The sequence below is a fragment of the Blennius ocellaris genome (genome assembly GCF_963422515.1).
Source record: "Blennius ocellaris genome assembly, chromosome: 19".
Taxonomy (NCBI): domain Eukaryota; kingdom Metazoa; phylum Chordata; class Actinopteri; order Blenniiformes; family Blenniidae; genus Blennius; species Blennius ocellaris.
In genome coordinates, this window is record NC_137668.1 from 22,666,848 (window position 1) to 22,687,611 (window position 20,764).

Genomic DNA, 20,764 nt, shown 5'->3' on the forward strand with positions numbered 1-20,764 from the left:
ATCACTTCCTTATGCCCTCAGCTCAACCCCCCCCCCCTCTTTTTGTTGTGCACCACAGAGAGTGACAATTCAAAGTGATAGTCTAATCTCCTTGGATTGTTTTGCACGGGTAAATATTTTGAGGCACTTAATCTAACCGAATGTAATGATGCATTGATGGGGGTAATTTATTATTCAATCAGGCTTGCGTGGAGGCTGATTGCTGGAGTGATGGCACAGTATATCTGCGTACTGATACACACACACACACACACACACCAGCCCTCAGCGTGCATATGCGAGTGATTTTCTCCAGTGAATTACCATAAGAATAAAAAATGGGAGAGGCCGAATCGTGCAGAAGTGACACGCTATGGTATACAAGCCTCCAATGAAGTGCCGTCGGAAGCCGCTTAGTGTCTGTCGTTTGGACGGATCAGCGTGGTATTCCTGGCATGGTAATGGTGGGGGTCCTCTAGGCTTCTGCCCCCCCCCCCCCCGCCCCCCACACACGCACGCACACACGCTGCAGCGTGGCCCTCTCCTGGCCAGACTATCTATATGCTAAGTGCCGCTGGCACGCCAAACTAAACAATCCTCGTGTCTGGGAATGATGTGGAGCACTTGTCTCGGCTTATTTGGCCTCAAACCTCACGCGGGACTCGGTGCGTGCCTCGCCTCCTTTTCTCTTTTCCCTGTTTTGTGAGTAAGAAATGAAGTGTGTGTTTGCTTGCGCGCGACCTCGTTGTCTGGAAAGCTTCCCTCTGTGCATGATTCATCATCTGTGTTGGGACTGTTCACTCGATTCAGCTCTAACCACACACAAACATCCCTGCGAGGCTGCACATAGTCAATTTCACTGCATACGGTGTATAATATTCCATCACCCATCCGCATTTTTTTTTTTTTTTTTTTTAATCTGGCAACCGTCTTGATGCTGGTAATTATAGATAATGTGATTTCTCTACAGGAATTGGCCAACGATTAGCCACGCTAACCTCCTAAACCTAAAATCCCGGCACGATATAGCCGTCCTTATCCGTCTCGATCTCCCGTGCCATGATAGTGGCATCATTCTACGTGTATCTCATTATTCATTTCTGTCTCTTCGCCCATCCTGCTGTTTGCAGAGCCCAGAACATCTTCAAGCAGGCCATGCGCAGCCCCCGCATCCTCTTCCACGTCATCCCCGCCGCCATGAAGCGGCAGTACGAGCTGATGTCGTCGCGCAGCGAGCTCAGTCCGCCCCAGTCCAACAGGGTCCGCTTCAGCCAGGCCTCCCAGCTGTCCGCGGACCGGTCCAGTGTGGGGGGGGCGCCGGGGTCCAGGTCTGGAGCACAGCACGGCCTCAACCACAAGTAGGTTTCACTACTTTTCTTTTTTTTAAACGACCTGTACTCACGCTTGTTTTTTTTTGTTTTTTTTACAAATTTCCACCAAAAATGTCCAAACTGCCAAGTTTAAATTGCCTCACAGCAAATTGTGATTGAAAAATGGCCGACACATAAAGCTTTTAGACTCTATCATCATCATGAAGTAAAAAGGACAGCACCGAATGTCGTGAAAACCAAGCCTGACACCCTATATGTGTAGGCAATTGTGTTTTTCTGTTTATTAGACATACAGTATTTATTCAGTATTGAATATTCAGTATGGGCTTTATATTGGCATGTGATGGTTGTAATCCTTGTCACGAGAATAGCTTGCTGGAAGTGACCACGACATTGCACAGGAAACATTTGATCCTTGTGGGTGCACGCCGAGATCTTAAACCTCGCCGTCGTCTTCTCTGCCGCAGTCACCAGGGCCCCCTGGCAGGCAGCACGCCGGAGCAGAGTCGGCGTTACGCCAGTCTACCCCAGGTCCTGCTGGCGAGGTCCGCGTCGACCACCTCCCCCTCCCTGCAGCGCAGGGTCAGCGCGAACGCCCCCGCAAGCTCCTACCTGAAGAACAGAGGCCGCAAGTTCAACATCCAGCTGAAGAAAGGTGAGGAAACGCTGGAAATCTGTTTGCATCTTTCTGAATACGAGGCTGCGTGTCTGTCACGTGGGAAAATACCTCCAGTAAATGGATTGTAACTCTGCATTAAGAGCTGAAGCTGACATGTTTGGCAAATTCATAATTTGGTGATTTCAACAGGCAGTCTTTATTGCACAAGGATTAAAAAAAAGCATTTTTTTTTTCAGATTAAATAGACCCAATTCAACCAAGTTGCCACACTCACACTGTGTGTTTATTAAAGAACAAACAAAGCGCCAACCTGTGGCCTTGCTTGTTAACTTCATTTCTACTGTTTCTGTGGAAAGTGACATTTTCAAGCTGAACTTTTCTGAAACGAAAACGCACAAATGATGTTTTTGCAGTGGAAATGTTGTTGTGTAAACGGGGCTTTTTAATATCCCCATCTCTGTCGGCCATGTTCCACTCTTTAACCTCAAACGACATTGGTGTCTTTTTGTAAACAATTGGTCGAAGAAGTCTTGCCCGACATCTTTCTTGAAAAGCTAAAGGAGTCTCCTCTTTCCTTCGAGTTTGGTTCAGCAGAACAAGTCAAGAACAAAACGCAGTTTGTGGTTTGACCTGTGTCTCCTTGTCCTCCTATTATTAAGTTTAATAATATGTGATTTTAATCCCGGGGCAGTCGTATTTACTCGTGGCGGGTTCACTTCCTGCTCCGCCGCTTTGCCGTCTTCACATGAATTAACCAACGGTTCGTTCTGAAGTGAACCTTTGATGAGGTGACTCCCCTTCTCCCCTTTCTTGCTCTTTCTCCCGCGTTCAGAGGCGACGCGAGCAGATGCTCCGCCGAAAGCCGGCGCCGGGGCCTCGGCGGCAGGCTTCTGGGGAATACGTGGGTTCAGCAGTGCAGGCTAAACGCTGCCCACTCGGGGGAAATGCAGTCACAAGCTGCTCTGATTTGTCTGGCAAAGGTTTCCGAGCGCCGTGCTTGTAAAGCGCGTTATATTTATTAGTTTACAATGCGATAAAGTCCCTCTTATTTATTTATTTATTTATTTTTCTTTCCTTGCACACGAGCCTTTCATTTTCTAACCAAGGGTGGATTTTGGTGGAGCTCCAGGTCGACGGCCCGACGCCAGTTGTACAGTTTATTTTCACGAGCCACATGGCTTCATGATCAAATTCAACAACACTCATAACTCTGCAAATATGGAATGCGAATAAATGGTTTCAGAGATTATTGCTCATGATATAAATGCGGTTTACCGGAATGGATGTCTCTGATAAACTACGGGCCGTTTGTGAACTCTAAACGGAGAGAAATTATTGTCCGAATGTTTGTCTGATTGGAATTTGAGCGAAGTGCTAAAATCCCGTCCCCCCCTGAACTCCACGTTGACAGTTCTGCATGATCGCCCTCAGACTTTATCACTGCTAATGCACTCTCTCTGACAGGCCCGAGCAGTTTTCCCTGCGTTCCGGCCCGAGCGGCCCGGAGTCCCGGAGCGGGTCCTGAATGGCAAATTAACGAGAGTGCCTTAATCAAATGTGGCTGTCGAAAAGGACATACGCACCCCATTAAGTCATCCTAATGTGCCCCAGCCTCTCTTCATGTTTACTGTTTAATTGGCTTATTGGATCCAGGATTCCAGCTAATCCAGAAAGGAATACAATTACTTTTATCCTGCTCTTCTATTACCTGAAAATAAAGACGTCAGCGGTTAATTACTTCGGGTCTATTAGAGAGGCATTCTCCCTAATTGCCCGATTGGAGAAGCGTTAACGGTGGGATTGTACAACGGGTCGCGTTTGGTTTGTGCTCATTAGGTCGTGTGCAGGGCAGAGGAGGCGGATGGGCAGAGGAGGCGGATGGGCCCGGCATGGCGGACGAGTCAGGAAGTAGAATAACACGTATCGATGAGAGGCGCCGTAATAATGCAAAATCATGCATTTTATTTGTGGTATCTCTGGTGTTGATAACAAAGGGTGAAAGGACTTCGCTCATCATTACATTTACTAATAACTACCAGCAGCGTTGATTCTCTGAACCCCAATTTGATACCAACAAAAAGATTTACGAAAAGATTTACCTCAATCTGTGTATATTTCTGCTTAATTCATTCAATTCTAAACGTTGTTCTCTTTTTTTTTGTCAACATGAAAAAATGGGTTTCGATTATACAAGAAAAAAAACAAATACAGGGCAAAAGTTCGATATTTCCATAATTGAATTCACACTGTAACATTTAGAATTGATCAAAGATTTCTGAAATATAAGACCTTAAAATATTGTAAAATCTCTGAAAATCTGTTGCCTGTTGTGTTGTAAGACACACTTTTCCATATTAAAACAAAACAATGATTGAAACTCTTTTTTGTTTATATGTTATAAGCCTTTTCAGTTCCACCTGTACATCCACTCGTGTTGTGGGCACATTTAATCAACTGCAGACCTTCACTTTCATGAATATTTGCAGAGCGGGTTGAGAGGTCGCTGCATCCAGCTCCTCTGCCGCATCATCCCTTGATTAAATCGGAAACTAAGACAGGGATATATTAGGGATTAGCTGTCATGCGGCAGTAATTACTAAAGCGTCAGAGATCCGTCCTCGGCACTAAAGAAGAAACTTCCGCGGCAACTCTGTGACCTCGTGTGTCGCAGAAAGTTCCGCAGCCTCGAAGACAAACTGCCGATTTAATATTCAAGATAAACGGCGACAGCTATTCCTGTCTGCTCCGTCATCGCGCCGCGCTGATGGAGAGATCACAAACCGCCATTACCCTCAACCCGCACCGGCTCTCCCAACTTTATAAACACTCCCTTCATCGCCGCGCTGCCAGTTTGTTTGTGTGCAGGAGCCGGGAGTGAAAAGTTTGCCTCTTTAGTGTTCCCCGCTCATCAACGCCGTCACTGTCAGCGAGACGACAGCGCCCGCTCGGCACACTGCTAGAGAGACGTGCGTTTCGGCGAGGGGGGAGAGAAAGTAGGTCATGATGAAGCATCAGAGGTGCTGACAGCTCTGTGAAGTGAGCTCTGCTACTTTGACATGAATACTAATCACCGGCTGGTGCCGCGGCGCGATCGGCCCGGGTTATCCGAAACATCTCTTAATCTCTCGCCAAAAAGATCGTTTTGGCGAAGTTTCTTTCTTTTTTTTTTAATATTCTGTCACAGAATCCTGCCGTGTTTGGTTTGCCTCAATCCCCGGCTGACATTTGAAGCCATTTCCTTGCTTTTATTTGACAAATTCCGGCTCTGGTCAGCAGGAAAGGTCAGACCCAAGATCCTCTTTATTTATTCGTTATTGTATTTGCCTACTTCCTCTCCACCAGCGATTCATATTCATTTGATGCACCTTAAAGGTCAGACTTAAAACCTGAAGCTAGCGGCTCTGCACAGCTGATACCCCGAGCATTTTCCCTCGGCTGTTGGTTTTTGGCTTCGCACTCGCTGTTCTCGAGGGTGGAACTCACGATAATCGCTGCGTTCTCCATTATGTAAAGTGCTCCAAATGGTGATATGTAATAAAAAAAAAAAAGATTGCTTTGACCCAGACATATTTTGGACGCAGCCTTTCTGACCTGCCCCTGCACCGGGAAGTTCGGTTTCAGCATCTGGATCTCAAGCCAGAACAGAAATGATGGGGAAAACAGCATATTTTGGCTGTTTTGGCAATCTGCGGAACATTTTAAGAGGCCATCGGAGAGCGTTCTGATCCATTCTACCATCCATAATCATCAATTTCTCCTCCGCTTATTCCGCTTCCAAAACCCAGCCTTTAATCCGACCACAACTTGCCAGTGTGGCTTTGCAGTCCACATGCACTTATCTTAAACACGCAATTTTGGTTCATAGCAGCGGCGCTATATTTAGAGTCGGGGACATGCTTCGTATTTAAAAACCTGAACCAGGCACACCCTGATGACTGAAGCGTGCCAGCATGGAAGCCAAGCATGTGCATATTAACTATAGGAGGGTCGGAGTTGCTTGGAAGACTATAATTTGATCCCTGCTCAGCGGTTGCTGCACCAATTGAGCCTGAAAAGTCGCAGCGGGCGCGTCGTATTTCCAGATGGAGCAGCAGGTACGGCCTCACCTGTCGCCATGGAAAGGCAAAAAGAAATATTTCTTATGCCATAATTGTCCATGGCACTTAAGTAGTTCATTTCCTTTTCGAGTCGTGAGTTTTGTGAGTTGCGGCAGCTCCAAGCCAAGAATCCCCTCACATTATGTGATCACACATACAAACTGGATTCAGCCGGCCGGATCAACACTTGCTTGGTGGCTGTCATGTGCATGAGACACAAACTACTTTGTTTTCCCGCCACTTGCCTTGAGATCGCCGCCTTGCTGCATCTCAACCAATACCTCCAAACATTTCAGCCGACTTGTTATTCCTCCCCCCCCCGGGCGGTCAACACGTCACTGTGCATTGTGGACACCTGACATGTGAGCCGCTCCGTCAGGTGCCAGACTGCCTTCTGGGTTTGTTTGGGTTTTTTTTTTTTTTATCAGGTCTGGAAATAAAAGTGAGTAGATTCTAGACGATTCAGCATGGAGCTAGTAACAGTAACTGGTCGTCTTTCAATCCTCCCCCCCCCCCCCCCCCCCCCATAACACATGTTGAAGTGTCCTTGAGCAAGACACTGAACCCTAAACCGCTCCCAGTGGGATGGCCTTGCATGGTGTGTGTATGTGATTAAAAGAGTAAAGCGTTTTTTGGGACTGCTGAAGCAGTGGAAAAGCAAGTGAACACAAGTGAAATCCATTTGCCAAAATACATTAATGGTGATGGGAGACCTGCAAATTCTGATGTGACCAGACGCCACAAAGGTTGCACTAGTCATGTTAACTTCAGTATTAAATGAACAATCACTCAATCTGTTAAATTTCAAAATGTTGCAATGATTGCAAAAAAAAAAATCAATGTCTCTTATAACATGTCAGTAACAAATTAGATTTTGTAATATAATGTATTACAGTTTAAATTTTGAATCTCATGAACAACTATGAGTAAGACCTCCATGAGAGGCTACAATAACCAAACAAATGGTAAAAATGTCACAGACAGCATTGATTTTTGACTTGTGAGTTTGTAAAAACACCCATAATGCAACAGCTCTAGAATAGCTCTTCGATTTCACTGTATTTTGCATCAAAAGGTTTCATTAAAATTGGTTATTGGCTTTATGTGGAAGTTCCAGTGAACACAGAGGAACTATATATTGCATAGTTGAAGTGTTGCCAGTCCCGTCCACAGAAAGGGCGACGGGCCGTTTTCACCACGTCTCAACATCGTTCCTTCTCGATATTCTCCAGGAGGACACAGAGTTTCCACACAGCTGCGCCGACAGAGAAATGTTTGACTGGCTCTGAACGGAAAGTTTTCTAAACGGGAATCCTTCGATTGCTCCGAGCCGTCCAAACCAAACTCAAGGAATCGGTGACTCTTCAGTATGTTTAATGGATCAACAAAGTTGTCGACATAGATGAAGACTGTGGAAAGCTTTGATTTCACAGATATAGTGCTTTTCCACTGCTTTGGCTTTCCTCAAACTGTCAGTCACACATACGACTGATCTCCATCCACCCTTGAAAAACCCGAATATCACTGTTACATAGCAGACAGTAGGCTTTCATAGCTCACTATCTTCATGCAACAGCACATACGTTTTCTGAATGTTTTATTTGGTATGCACTGATAACACATTTATTAAAGACCAGCAAGATCACAAGGATTTATTACGAATAAAATTAAAATATATTAAAACAAACAAACCAAACGGGGACTTTACCCATGTCAGAGTACTGAGTAAGCACTTTAATATCTGTTCAAATATTTAACAGTCTAGCTTTGTCTTTGTTTTCAACATATTGTTTTTATATGTTTATAACCTTGTTTGATTTTATGTGCGACAACGGATGGAAATTAGCCTTGTGCTAAATCCAGCATATTTACTGTAACCTCGTGCAAAGATGGCTTATTCATTAACATGCACTGTCCCGTCCAAATTAACGATCAAATAATTAAAAGTATGAGTACTAACCTTGAGTTACTTGCCAATATGAAGTACCAATACGAGTACTTAATAAAAGCCGCCAAGCGTAATGTGTACTCTACATGCAAACAATACTAGCTTTTGCCCCATTACATTTTTTTTTTTTTCCCCTCAAAAAATAAGCTTTTGGTCATTTTTACAATATATTCCTCCACATCTGTTTGCCAACGCCCCAGGTCCAGAAGGTCTCGGATTCAGCATCACATCCAGAGACGTCCCCATCGGCGGCAGCGCTCCCATCTATGTGAAAAACATCCTTCCTCGAGGGGCCGCCATCGAAGACGGCCAGCTGAAGGCGGGGGACCGTCTGCTGGAGGTGAGGCCGGCGCTCTCAGCCAACCTCCAACCGCTTCCACTCGCCGAGTGCGCTCTGTGAGATTGGGTGTTTTTTTTTTCCGCGGAGTAATTACTCTTTTGCTGATACGGCTTTGTTCTTAAATTCGGTCTTACGGAGCGTTTGGAGAAATGAGTCAAACACTCAGCGTTCCCCGTGGCTATAACGGTTCAGCCCCGGCTTTGAGTTTCTAAGAAAATGCGGTTAGATGGAACAATATTTTGATTATACTTCAATCAGACTGACAAGAAAATCAGCAAGTGTTCACTTTAGGGGGAAATAACCCGTGTTTAATTCCAGCTCCAGCTGGCTGGGAGTAATATGCAGAAAGGTTATGTGGAGGCCAGACCTCCCCCCTGCCCACAATCCTTTTTTTTTCCAAGTTAAGTTTTACCCTAAGTTTGTTTTCTAAAAAAAAACATATATTTTACGCTTTGCCTGCCTGTGGCTCTGTGTTTGTTCGCAGGTTAACGGAGTCGACCTGAACGGTAGAAGCCAGGAGGAGGTGGTTGCTCTGCTGCGGGCCACTCCGATGGGTGGAGCTGTGAATCTGGTGGTGATCCGGCAGGAGGACTCCCTGCTGCCCCGAGAAGTGGTCAGTGCACGCCCAGAGCATCCGCCCTGCAACAACACATTCTAAGAGCCGACAAACCTGAGGCTGATGGAGAAAAGTGCTTGGAATTATTATGAAGGATGCAGGTTTGGTGGTGCGTCTATTAGTGTTTGGTTGAAACCATCACAATTCAGAAACACAAAAATGATGCATTTTTACTTCAAGGGGTCATTTTATCCAGGATTTCAACACTTTCACATTGTCTCACTTTGTAGTGACAGTTTATTGTCCCAAATCCAGCTTTTCCTTGATTTTACCCTCCATTAGAATATTGGATCATAGGAGCTGCATTCAGAATCTGCTGTGTCTGTGTGAGCTGGGCTGGCTCACACAGACAGGACGATGTACTTCCCAGAGCAGAGCTGCCTAATTGTGGGAGGAGTCAAAGGGGGAGGAGCCTACCTTGATTGTGATTGGCTAAACCCCCGATGACACTATATAGGGTTTGATTTCTCATTGGCTGGTTGGAGCGTCTTATGCTTTGTCTGCTGTGGTCATAATATATAATACGATGCCTTGTGTGTGTATATATATCGATGGTATAATTCAAAACATTTTCTGAAAGGGTCTTTATCAGATTGGTTCTATTTTAACATTTAATAAACTGTCACTAGCAGGTGCCGTTATTTCTGTTTGTAATAAAACAACACAGACATACACAGAGAACAATATGCTATAGGAACATTAACTCACTTCAAATTAAAGTCATGCCGGGTTGTATTTTATGTTGATATGTTGTTCGATAATACTAAGAGTGAAACATACTTGAAAAATTTATATATATCTTTATATATAAAGATATATACGGCCAACTCCGAAGCTTCACATTTTGATCTCAACCTGCGTTTTACAAAGAAAATCCTTGAGTCGAGAGCCATGCATATTTTATAAAGACCATAACACTGCTATAAATCACAGTAGTGTGAGAAAAAGAAATGCATCTGTACTAATTCGTATTAAAATGTTATTTTGGGTGATAGTGTTTATATCACCCAAATGGACTCCCAGTCCATATTCTCCTGTGGCTCGGTGGTTTTACTGTTGGCAGTCTCCGTAATAATCTCCACTGTTGTTGTTTATAGCGTATTGTTCTGTGCTGCATGTGTTTGTCGTTTCATTACAAAAACAAGCAACAGCTCCAACTCCTGCCCTGGCATGTTAACTTCATCGTTTTCAGCGTTTTTGCAGTTTCTGTGGAAATGGACATTGTTTTTAAAAACGTTGCCATGGAAACAAAAAACCTTTCTGAAACGAAAACAAAAATGATGTTTTCACTTGAAAAACGGGGCTTGAATCTGCAGTCTAATCCAAATGTCCTAAACTAAGCAAAGTAATCCTGTTTTCTTAATCCCTTTGGAGAAATTACTTCTTTTTTTTTTTTTCCCCACAATGACCGACCTTGCAAACTACCAATCCCAAGCCCACTTCTCTAACCTCTTGTCCTGTGTATGTAATAAAACTCTTAACTCTACTGGGTGAAGTCATAGACGGGCAGCAAGTTTAACGCGTTACCGGCAGAGAAACAACTGAGTTCCCTGCAATCAGACTGGATTAATGTGTGCATAGAAGGTGGATGATCGCATGCATTTCATTTCATTTTTATTTTAATTTTATTATTTATTTCATTCATTTAAAACAATGCAACAACAGCATTTCATATGAATGAAAAGGAGCAGAAAGAAGTAAAACTTATGTCTGCCCCTTATCAACACAAAATCATTTACAGTTCCAGTTCAGTTGAGCGTCACATGCAGCGTCTTTTTCCAAAACATCAAACACAAAATAAATAAATAAGGTTGATCTGCTACTCCGCAGTGTCGTATTTTTGTAACATTGATAATTTAACAAGTTTCTTAAACACATCAATGGAATTAGAAGTTTTAATTATACAATCAAGACTGTTCCACAGACCGACTCCTTCGATTGAGATGCATTTTTCTAATACGGCCGATTGAAACCTGGGTTGTGTAAAAACAGAGTCAGAGTAGCAATTCACAGTCGGACCTGACCATGAATGAACTGCAAAGAGTGCATGCAGATACACGGTTATTGGATTAGCAAAGCACAATAGTGAGAACATGCAGACGCACAAATACCCTCAAACACACACCCACATACTCCAAGTCAGACGCGCGGCCTCCATACAGGGTGACTTTGGCTGTCGCGCAGCAGATGGCGAGGCTACTGCCCTCGTCCAGCCGGCTCTCAGCGGCTCTGACAGCGGGCCCCGGCATCGCGACACCTTGGCAGACCGGGGGGGGTCCCCCCCTCCCCCCTTCCTCCCCCACCAGACGCCTCACCACGGCACTCAAGTCTGGCACCGGGGCCGTCGGCCCCGCCGCGGGAGCTGCCCAACCTGTAGCACGACGGCTAACCCCGGACACATTGCACCCGCGTTTGATTTCTAGTTCGCAAATTTCAACTTCCAGAAGGTCGGTGTCGTTGAGGCGCTACGTTTCGGTGGCTTAATCAGTGCCTCTTGGCCACCGCTGGCTTTGCACCTCTGACTTCCGGGTCACTGAATCGAGGCGGTAGTTAAGTTCTGACGGGAGGGATGCACCCGACTGATCCAGGTGGCTGAATGATGCCGCCAGGAGGAGGAGGAGGCGGTTTAAAGATGCACTGCTGCCCCCGGCTGATGGTTCGGCTCCTCAGGTGTGACGTGATTGGGGGGGGGGGTGTCACGGTGGAAACACTGGCCAATAATCTCCCTCGCTTTTATTTTTGTTTCCTCTCCGGCGGACGAACTTACACATGCAGCGGCCGATATTCCATTACGTTCCCGGGCAGATTAGCAATTTTTTATTATTTTTTTCCCCCCCCCCTACTCCTTGCATAGTTTCACATTACCCAGCAGTGCTTTCACAAATCTCAGTAATCCCGACAAGTATGTTCATAAAAATCAGATAAGCAAGGCCGAGGCTCTCGCGGTGACAGTTATTGCAAATAAAGCAGGGCAGAAAAGCTCGCCAGGTAATTGGCTCGTCTGTCACACGCAGTGGAAAAGTGTGTGTGCGCACACACTGCGGATGACTTTTCATCGTGCTGCAAATTCATGTAGTTCCCTACGGTGACCTATAGCAGCAGGACGCTCTAATCCGGCCGCCGAACCATCAAACAAAGACGATATTGATTGTAGTTGTCAGTAATAGTTTGGTTTTAATGGAAGTACTTAATTTATCCCATAGAGAAATTATAGAACACACAGAAAATGGAGAAAAAAAATTGAATACATGTTGAAATATCAATGGAAGCAATTTTAAATATGAAAATATATATATATATATATATATATATACATGGTGCCGTCGCTGACTCGTATAAGCCCCGAAGAATGAAATTAACAGAACAAACATTATTTATAAGCAGTGTCATAGAGTCTTAAGGCCACAGGAAGGAAGGATCTGAAGTGCATTTGGGTGGTATTGGTGTGTATTTGTGAAAATATCGACATTTTCATCACGTATACTCTGCGTCACAACAAAGTAAACATATACAATTCGAATTTAAAGATTATTATGGCACTATTCTCACTTTATTTGGGACATTTCACTGTGTTTTGCACCAGAAAGTTTCATTAAAATTGGCTTTATGTTGAGATTGTAGCTATTTTCTGGACTAATTGTTTGTTTTTTGAGAAGATGTCGACATTTTAATCTCATATACTCTGCACCACAACAGAAAAATGAAAAGCTTATTATGGCACTATTTGACACCCCTGGTGTATTTAGCTTTACGTAGGCATGCAAGCAAACAAGGAGGAATCCAACATCTATGAAAAGTAAACGGAGGCCATTTTTTTAATGTCTGCCTGACATTTGCTTACCGATGTTTAATGTCGGCGCTCGAAAAGAAAAATCCCTGCACACCTTTTGTTTACATATTTGATCGTATACACGGAGCCCCCAGAGGAATTAATTTGCCCTCCCAGCTTGTTTGCGTTGCATCTTTAATTACCGCGGTCAGGCTGTATTTTGACAATCAATAAATATGTCGTCAACTTGCCGGGGAAGAGAAAAGGTTAAACGGAGATGGAGGGAAAATGTAGCCTTCTCGACGCGTTTTCTCCCGTCTGCTGATGTTTTTCTCTCCGCTCTGCTGATATCAATAGACATTTTCAATACGCGCTCTCAGTTCTTCAGCTTTAACCTTTGCTGCAGTCTGCATTCATCAATAAGGCTCATTCTGTTTGAACTTCACTCCGAAGCAGACAACCTCCATATTAAATTCCTATAAAACTCTTGGAAAACATAATTCTGATGGTCGTCAGAAACATCATATTCAGTTTTATGCAGCTCTGGTCAGATACCTTTATTTATTTTAGAATCTGATAAATGGTGAGTGCGAGAAAAGTTATCAGTGACATTTGCTTGAGTCATTTTTCCGTTTCACATTGAGGTGAATATGACGTGCAATGATGCATTCAATTAAAATGAATTAAAGTTTAGATTTTCATAGTCTGTTATGTGCTACATAATCGACCAGATGACAAAGTATTGTAATGTTATAAGCGTAGGGGCAGAATTAAATTTTTTTTCTTATTTAATACATTTTTGGATATTATTTTTGCCTTAATGATGCATTTCTCAACACATTGTCCCACACAAACGTAATCTTTGTCCCACATCTGAGCTCCGTATAGCCAATAACGATGATGGAGCATAATTATCTGACTGGTTGTTTGGTGTTCTGTCGTCAACAAACACTATCTGATTGGACCTGGACAAACTAAAATACACCAATTAGATGGTCTCGTTTGTTTAATGGCATGTGACTGTAGCATGAGTGAGTTAAGTGTTAAAGCTGAGGCGTGGTCACGTCCATTAGTTGAACTTTAGACTGTGTTCAGGATCGTTAAAACAGAGCCCCCCCCCCCGTGTCCTGCTTCCACTCACGTTAATGCTCACACCCTTTTATGCCTTCTTAAACCTGTCTCAAACCAATGCAGAGCCCCTCCTTGTAAAATCTCAGTATGGTCCTAATCAGCTGTATGTGCTCCCGCGCCATAAAAAAGCGTTTCCCAGGCTCGCCCTCACATCGTTCCCTGACCCTCCACGAACACCATATTTTACTGCCGATGGGACCGCGGACTGCCGGGGGAACAAATGGGCTTGTGTAGCCACTGTTGTAGCACATAAGAGCAATTAAACAGTACATTAAAATCCCCTCTTTATGATCATATCACACTTGTCACTGATCCATTAGTAGCTATATCTGCCAAGCAATGAGACTCTTAATTGCGGAATTAATTCCGGCCTCTGATTGATGTGACAGGAGGATTTATGAACGCCGAGGACACGCCAGACAGACGCGTGACAGAACTGGTGACAATTATAGCAGACAAATGGCCTTATTCCGTAAGCGGCCAGCCCCCGGCGGCCTGGTTTCAAACCCTCCCCGCCATGTTTTTAACATCAGACTGTAATTAGAGCAGTCGGAGGGAATCCATTTGGAGATTCTTTTAGCAGATGTAGTAACGTACTCGGGATACCACTTTTTCAATGGACGGATAAACCTACCGAGTATTATTACGAGTACTTATTAAATGCCGTGTTTAATTTTAACCCGATGCTATTAAATCCCAGAAAATATTTCACACACAGCTGTATACGTTTTCTTGGACGTGGCATTTTAAGTAATCGCAACGTAAATGTTGACCTCTGCCTTGCCACGAACCAACCCTGGCTCATTTGCTGGTATATGAACTATCTTTCCTGCAGTACGGGACCCGGTATCGGTGCGTCCCTCGTTCTGCAAACTGTTGAAATAAACCCGCAGATCTTCTGAAAATCCAAACACCCCCCCGTTTTGTTTCTCCCCCCTCCACAATTCCCGTCATTGCTTCTGACAGCGTTACGCGGGCGGCTCTGCTCGTCGAGCCCACGGTGCAGTGAGGTTGGCGCTCCCGATTTTTGTATTTATTTTTTTCTCCTCCACATTAACGTTGGAAGGAGAGGCGTACGAAGCCGTATTGATTTCGCTGCCACGGAGCCGCATTTACCGCGTCGGTAGAGGGAGAAATGAACTGATAGCAAGCAAACAAAACACAAACACGCCCGTCTTTGGAGGCAAGTAAATTACACACAGGTCTGTTGAGTCAGATCCTGGTTCAGTCATCATCCATTCACTCATTCATTCTTTTTTTTTTTTTTTTTTCCCCTTGTAGTTCCTAACAGAATAAGACGGCTTACACAGAAGAAGAGGATCCAAGCCGAGCAATAAACGCTCTGATGTGTAGCATCAAGGTTATCATCCTCTCACAGAAGCTACCGTTAAAGAGCAGAAATACAACGCGCCACTAAATCCGCCGCTTTCTCCTCGCAAAGTAGGTCCAAGGCCAAATAGTTTTGATATTGTAGAAGTAATGTAAGTGTTCAGAACGGCTCTGGTTTCCCTTTGAACTCTTCTCTGTTACCCGGCTCTCATCTTCCATTGCATTAAAACAGATGATAATAAACCTTTTGGCTGATTCCACTGAAGTGGTGATAAACAGTCACTATCTTAATCCACACACACTATCTCCAGAAGAAGGGGGGAAAAAAAAGAAAAATGACATCTTCGGTGTTAATATAATTAGATGTCTGTTTGAGTAATGCTTTTTTTTTGTGTCGCTGAAAGAGGGGTGATGTAATGCATTGCAAGTTTTGTTAATAAAGTTGCAGAGACAGATTCTCGCTTTTGTCCCTTTGAAGCAGTTTATTTATACAGCACCAGGTGACTGAGCCAGATATTTTACTTAAGTGGAACTTGGCCAACCACTCGAGGGGATGAAACATTTCTTAGTGGAGATGATAATTTAAGGTGCTTGCAACCTTTCTTACCGGCATTCGCACGGCTCACACTCTGCGATATAACTTAAAAAAGATTTTTTTTTTTTTTTAAATGGACCCAGCTGCCAGAATATAATTGGACATAATCAGCAAATTGCTCTAGTGTTAAAAATGTCTAGGAATAGCTGACCTGTCCCCGGTAAATCGACTCTGAAAATACAGTCGGAACTCAGGTGAAGTCAAATTACAGGAATTGCTTGGAAAAGGGGGCGACGCCGAGCCGTGGTTCGGCAACCTGCAATCGGAGAGAGCATCTATGACTTTAAAGGGCTCTTCAGAACACCTTGGCTACCGCAAATGCACCTCAGAGGTCACTTTCTCTTCCACTCGGCGCTTTGAAATGTCTGCGAAATGACAGAGCGAGAGGCGGTGGGGTCCAGTGTGTTAGCACGGTTTGTTCCCAAACAGAACCCGCGGAAGAGAACTCTTTATCCAAATAGTGAAAACTTCGGAAACTTCGGTTTTATCAGTGTTTATCCCGTCGCCGTTCCCTCCGGCTTCCATTTCCTCCTGCATTATCAATCAATAGCGCCCCTATAGAACTTTTCAGTTTTGTTTTTTTTCCCCCCGACCAGAGCCGCAGAGTTCAGAAACGCGCTCCGTCATAATTAAAGCCGACGCCGGCAGAGCGCGGCGGAAGACAATGCCAGGCCGGCTAACGGTTTTCGTAACGCGCGTCTCGCCTGCGCCACCTGTTTTCGTTTAAGCACTCTTCAGCAGCTGCTCCCGTAATTACGCTCCGCTGTCAGCGCGGCGGGCGGGGAGGGCGCACCGCAGCATTGTGCGACGCCGATAAACAAGGTAGTTAAAGGCCACTTATGGCGACACAGTTACTCTCCCGAAGGGGATTCGGCGTCTGTTTCTGGAACGCGTAATGGCCCGAAGTGCGTCTGTGCAGTTGGACACAGCAAAGCGCTTTTCATCCGCCATTAGCTGGGAATGAGCGGCATCTGCTTTACAGTGTCGCAGCCATACTTTGTTTCCATTGCAAACATGCCGGATTTGCCAAGCGCACTTTCCAAAGTCACCTTTTATTTGGGATGTTCTTCTTGATTAGACGTAATCGCCCCCTAAAGTGCCAAAAGAAATATCTCGCGTCGAGTCAGCGCCGCGTACGAGTGTCTGTTCGGTCGCCCCGATTGGTAGCCAGTCGCCATAATGCGCCGTGATGTTGGATAGATGTGGCCTCGGACTCCGTCACAGAAACAGCCTTTGCTCTGCTGATGAGCTTTCTCATTAGAAAATCTTTAAAAGGGGCAGCGGCCCCGGTCTGTCAGTGCCGAGTCGAAATCTGGATGTAACGTTGCCTCACAAACACTTAAAAAAAAAAAACACCTCGCTTCCAGCCGGGCACTTCATGTTCCTCTTTGTTGTGTAAAAGCTCGCCTCTTAACCCCCTCATTGTACACAAATTTGCTTTTTTTTTTTTTTTTTCCTTTTCTTTTCTTAAAAGGCTCCGAGGTAGTTAAAATTCGGCCCCTTTGTCAGGAAAATGTTGCGAGGAGAAAACAGCCAAAGGAAATTTGTGTTACAATACTTATCACGCGTTGCACCACTTTTTGCAATTACACCCATGGCTGATTTCTTTTAGCCCTTTTTTTTTTTTTTTTTGAAAATTCATTTCCAATGACCTTTATGTCACCAAATTGGGCCAAGTGTGGAGAGAAGTTTGCAGCGGGTGCTAATTGTTTTAGGCAGTGATGTGCGGAGAACTCGGGAGTTGTGTGTGAATGGAAATAATTGTGATTCATTTGCACTTGCTGTTTCTCTCTCTCTCTCTCTCTCTCTCTCCCCCCCCCCCCCCCCCCCCCCCCCCCAGTGCTCTTTCTGTTTCTTTGCCACCCGTGAACGCAGGCGGCACATCTTCCCTTGTTAGCGCACGAGGAGTTAAGACGAGTTCAGGTAGAAACGGAATGAAAAGGTCTATTAGGCAGGTGGGGGGGTTCCTCCAGCAGCACCATTAGCAATCACTTTCCTTTTCTCCGACGCCTCGATGCTTCGTGCCTGGGTCTTTGTTAACGTCCTGCCTCCGTTACCTTTCCCTCCCGGTAATGAATGGATGCTCGTCCATCGCCGTATTAATTAATAAAGGGTCTAATTGTATAATGGACTCCTGGCTGCACGACTGAGTGGTGAAAGGACAAAAAAGAAAAGTAGTTGTCCCTCCTTTGTGATTGACCAAGTGGCGACTCAACCGAGCCAAGGGGATAATGATAACAATAATATTATAACAACTTCACCTCATCCTAAAGCCGGTGTAGCGTTTGATCTCAGTGGTCACTACCCGAATGGCGCATTTGTTTCCAAGTCCTCCGCTTGCTATTGTATAACGCTTGGAGTTGATTTTGATTTGATTCGACGCCTATTTAGACTTCATCAGGCTGCGATGCAAGTTTCTACTGACAAGTCGGCTCATAAAAGACATTGTTGTCTTGTCCGGACGGCTATTGACAATCCCGATAAGGAAAGACGTCGCGTTAATCCAGATTGACGACTAGAACCAGTTCAGAAAACAAATTCAATCAGGCTGTTATCTTGACGTGCTGTCAACCAGTGTTGGCTGAAAAAAAGAAGAAAAGATGTGGAGATGAGCGATAGTCCAGACCTCTGACATTCAGATGAAAGAAACCTCCAGTCAAGCCTTAAGAAAAGACTTCGATTAGGTCATATGATGGATGTTCATAATGACCAGAACTGCTTTGTATAATACATTGATCCAGATGTTCTGTGTGACGACACGTTTTGTGTGTTTTTGTGTGTTTTTAAAAGCAGATGTAATACCTTCCTATTTAATAATGCTATTAACTAATGCCCTCCACCTGCCTTTATTTTTAGGGTTTTACAATTCAAATAAATTTTTTTATTTTTTTTAAAGTATATACAATAGCGGGGTAGAGGTGTCACTGTTTGTATCTTGTTTTTACCGTGTAAAGCACTTTGTGCAGCATGTTTTGCACTAAAGGTGCTATATTAATAAAGGTTGATTGACTGATGCCGGTCTGGAGGCGGCCATTGCTCTTACTATATATATACTCAGGCATGTGCAGAAAAACTATTTACATGATCAGTTGGGAATTTCAGAAAAGTTGGACTTTGTCGTGGAATCAGAGCATTTTCAAAAAATTGTGTTTACCACCATTTTCACCAAGACAGAGTCGGGGCACTTTAAAAAAAGTTCCACCTTTGGAGCCATTTTCAAAAGCTTTCAGTCTCTCCAAACATCTTCCATTTTCACTTTAAAAACGTATAAACGTGGCTTAAATCCTCTGATATTTTCTTGAACAACAGACCATTTCTGTATGTCCAGATAATGTAGTGAATGAGAGGCAAAACTGTGTCAATTGTTTACATTATAGCAAAAACAAACCAAACCTTCAGAAAAAAATTGTTTGTTTGTTATTTTTGTTGGACTGAACAAACATCCATGCACACACTGTGTACAGTCCACCTTCTCTGTTTGGATCTCTCACTTGGGATTGTCCTTTTAAATGTTAGAAGCAAAACCCTGTTTTTTAATTTATTATGAAACAATAGTTACATTGGTGTTTTATTTACTTTTTTTAAATGTTTTCTGTGATGTGGCCATGTGCCTTGGCAGCCTGGTTGAGTGAGTTCCTGGCTGGAGCAGCCAGTTGCGTCGGAGGTGCTGGAGACATTCAGCCACCCTAAGCGAGCGCCGTCCTCCCTGGAGACTCCCGTTCCTATTGAGACGACAACTCGGCTTTGCACACTGATGTTTGCGGACTGTTTTCTGCCTGAGAGAGAGAGAAAAGAGAGAAAAATCGATAGATAAAAACAGATGTTGCATGAAACTCTTCTCTGCATTGATTTAAGCATGAAACCCTTTTTATTTTTACCTGATTTTTTGCATCACTTCATTGTTCTCACTGTCCCGGGTGAGGAAAACAGGGCGACGCTGTAAACCACGAGCCAAGTTTCTCTCGCTTGGTGTGTTCAGAGGAAGTGGAATTCTGCTCTGCCTGAGTTGAATCGCTGCAACGGGGGCCTGTCAAGCCGCCTGACAAACTCATTCTTGGCTCACGGTGCTTGTTCCTGTCTGATGAAAATGTTACACTGCTCTCTCATTCTCTGCCTCGGCCCTCTATTCCCGGAACATGGCTCTGAGTGGGTGGTTATTCTGTCATCATTTTTGGGTGAATGTGCGAACACACACTCGCACACACTAAATCTCAGACGTTGCCCGGCGTTGTCCTTAAAGTAATTTTTAAGCGGCGTACTGTTACCTTCAGTGGCTGGGCTGAAAGCTTCGGCGTTGGGCTGTTCGTGTAGTTCTATTATGATGAAATGTCTCGATTAAAAGCGAACGCACTGGCTCATCAGACCGTCCTTTCACCAATTTCAGAGGAGAAATTACATGTTTTTGGACCAGTTTTGGGATCTGAAGTTTAGTTTAGGTGACGGCGTTTCAAAAGAAGACATATCATTTTTACATTTACGATTCAGAAAAGTTAAGCAGGAACGTTTTAAAAACAAAGTCCGTTTCCACGAAAACAGCAGAAACGCTGGAAACAATTTCTGTCAGTGTTTCGGGAGAAAATTCACTAGGAGTCATGACACTTGTTTAATCACTGAACATCTGCAGAAGAATTATTTGGTGCAGCATTTTTCCCCCTTTTCTACAGAGACGGCGTTTTCATAAGGTTGCGTTTTCAGTGTCCCGTGTCATATAACCACACATCCAGAATCCGAGATGGGGAATCGAAAACCGGTTGTTGTTGAGAAGAGTCCCGGTGTTTCAATTCCTTGTTCAATCGTTTGTCAATTTGGCAAACGATTCCCCTCTCGATTCCAGAGTACACGAATGACATCACCACGTATGTTGTGCAGTTTGCGATGTGATTCAGCAGCGCAGCCGGCAGGAAACATGAAACGGAAAAAACATTTGAAAGTTTCATGTGAAAGGATGACAACAGCAAGTTGCCATACTTACAAAGGGGATATTTCATAAGAGGGAAGAAATACAACCAA

At 44.2% G+C, this 20,764-nt stretch overlaps 1 protein-coding gene across 1 annotated transcript in view; it reads left to right on the forward strand.

Moving 5' to 3' along the window:
• LOC308144074 (partitioning defective 3 homolog) overlaps positions 1-20,764 on the forward strand; it is a gene marked incomplete at its 5' end in the record, with an annotated part of 381,275 nt that overhangs the window by 178,513 nt on the left and 181,998 nt on the right. Inside the window, 4 exons of the mRNA XM_080515105.1 lie at positions 1,110-1,337; positions 1,778-1,965; positions 8,175-8,314; positions 8,799-8,927. Coding sequence (XP_080371231.1) covers positions 1,110-1,337; positions 1,778-1,965; positions 8,175-8,314; positions 8,799-8,927 — 685 coding nt within the window. The remainder of the gene's footprint in view (positions 1-1,109; positions 1,338-1,777; positions 1,966-8,174; positions 8,315-8,798; positions 8,928-20,764) is intronic.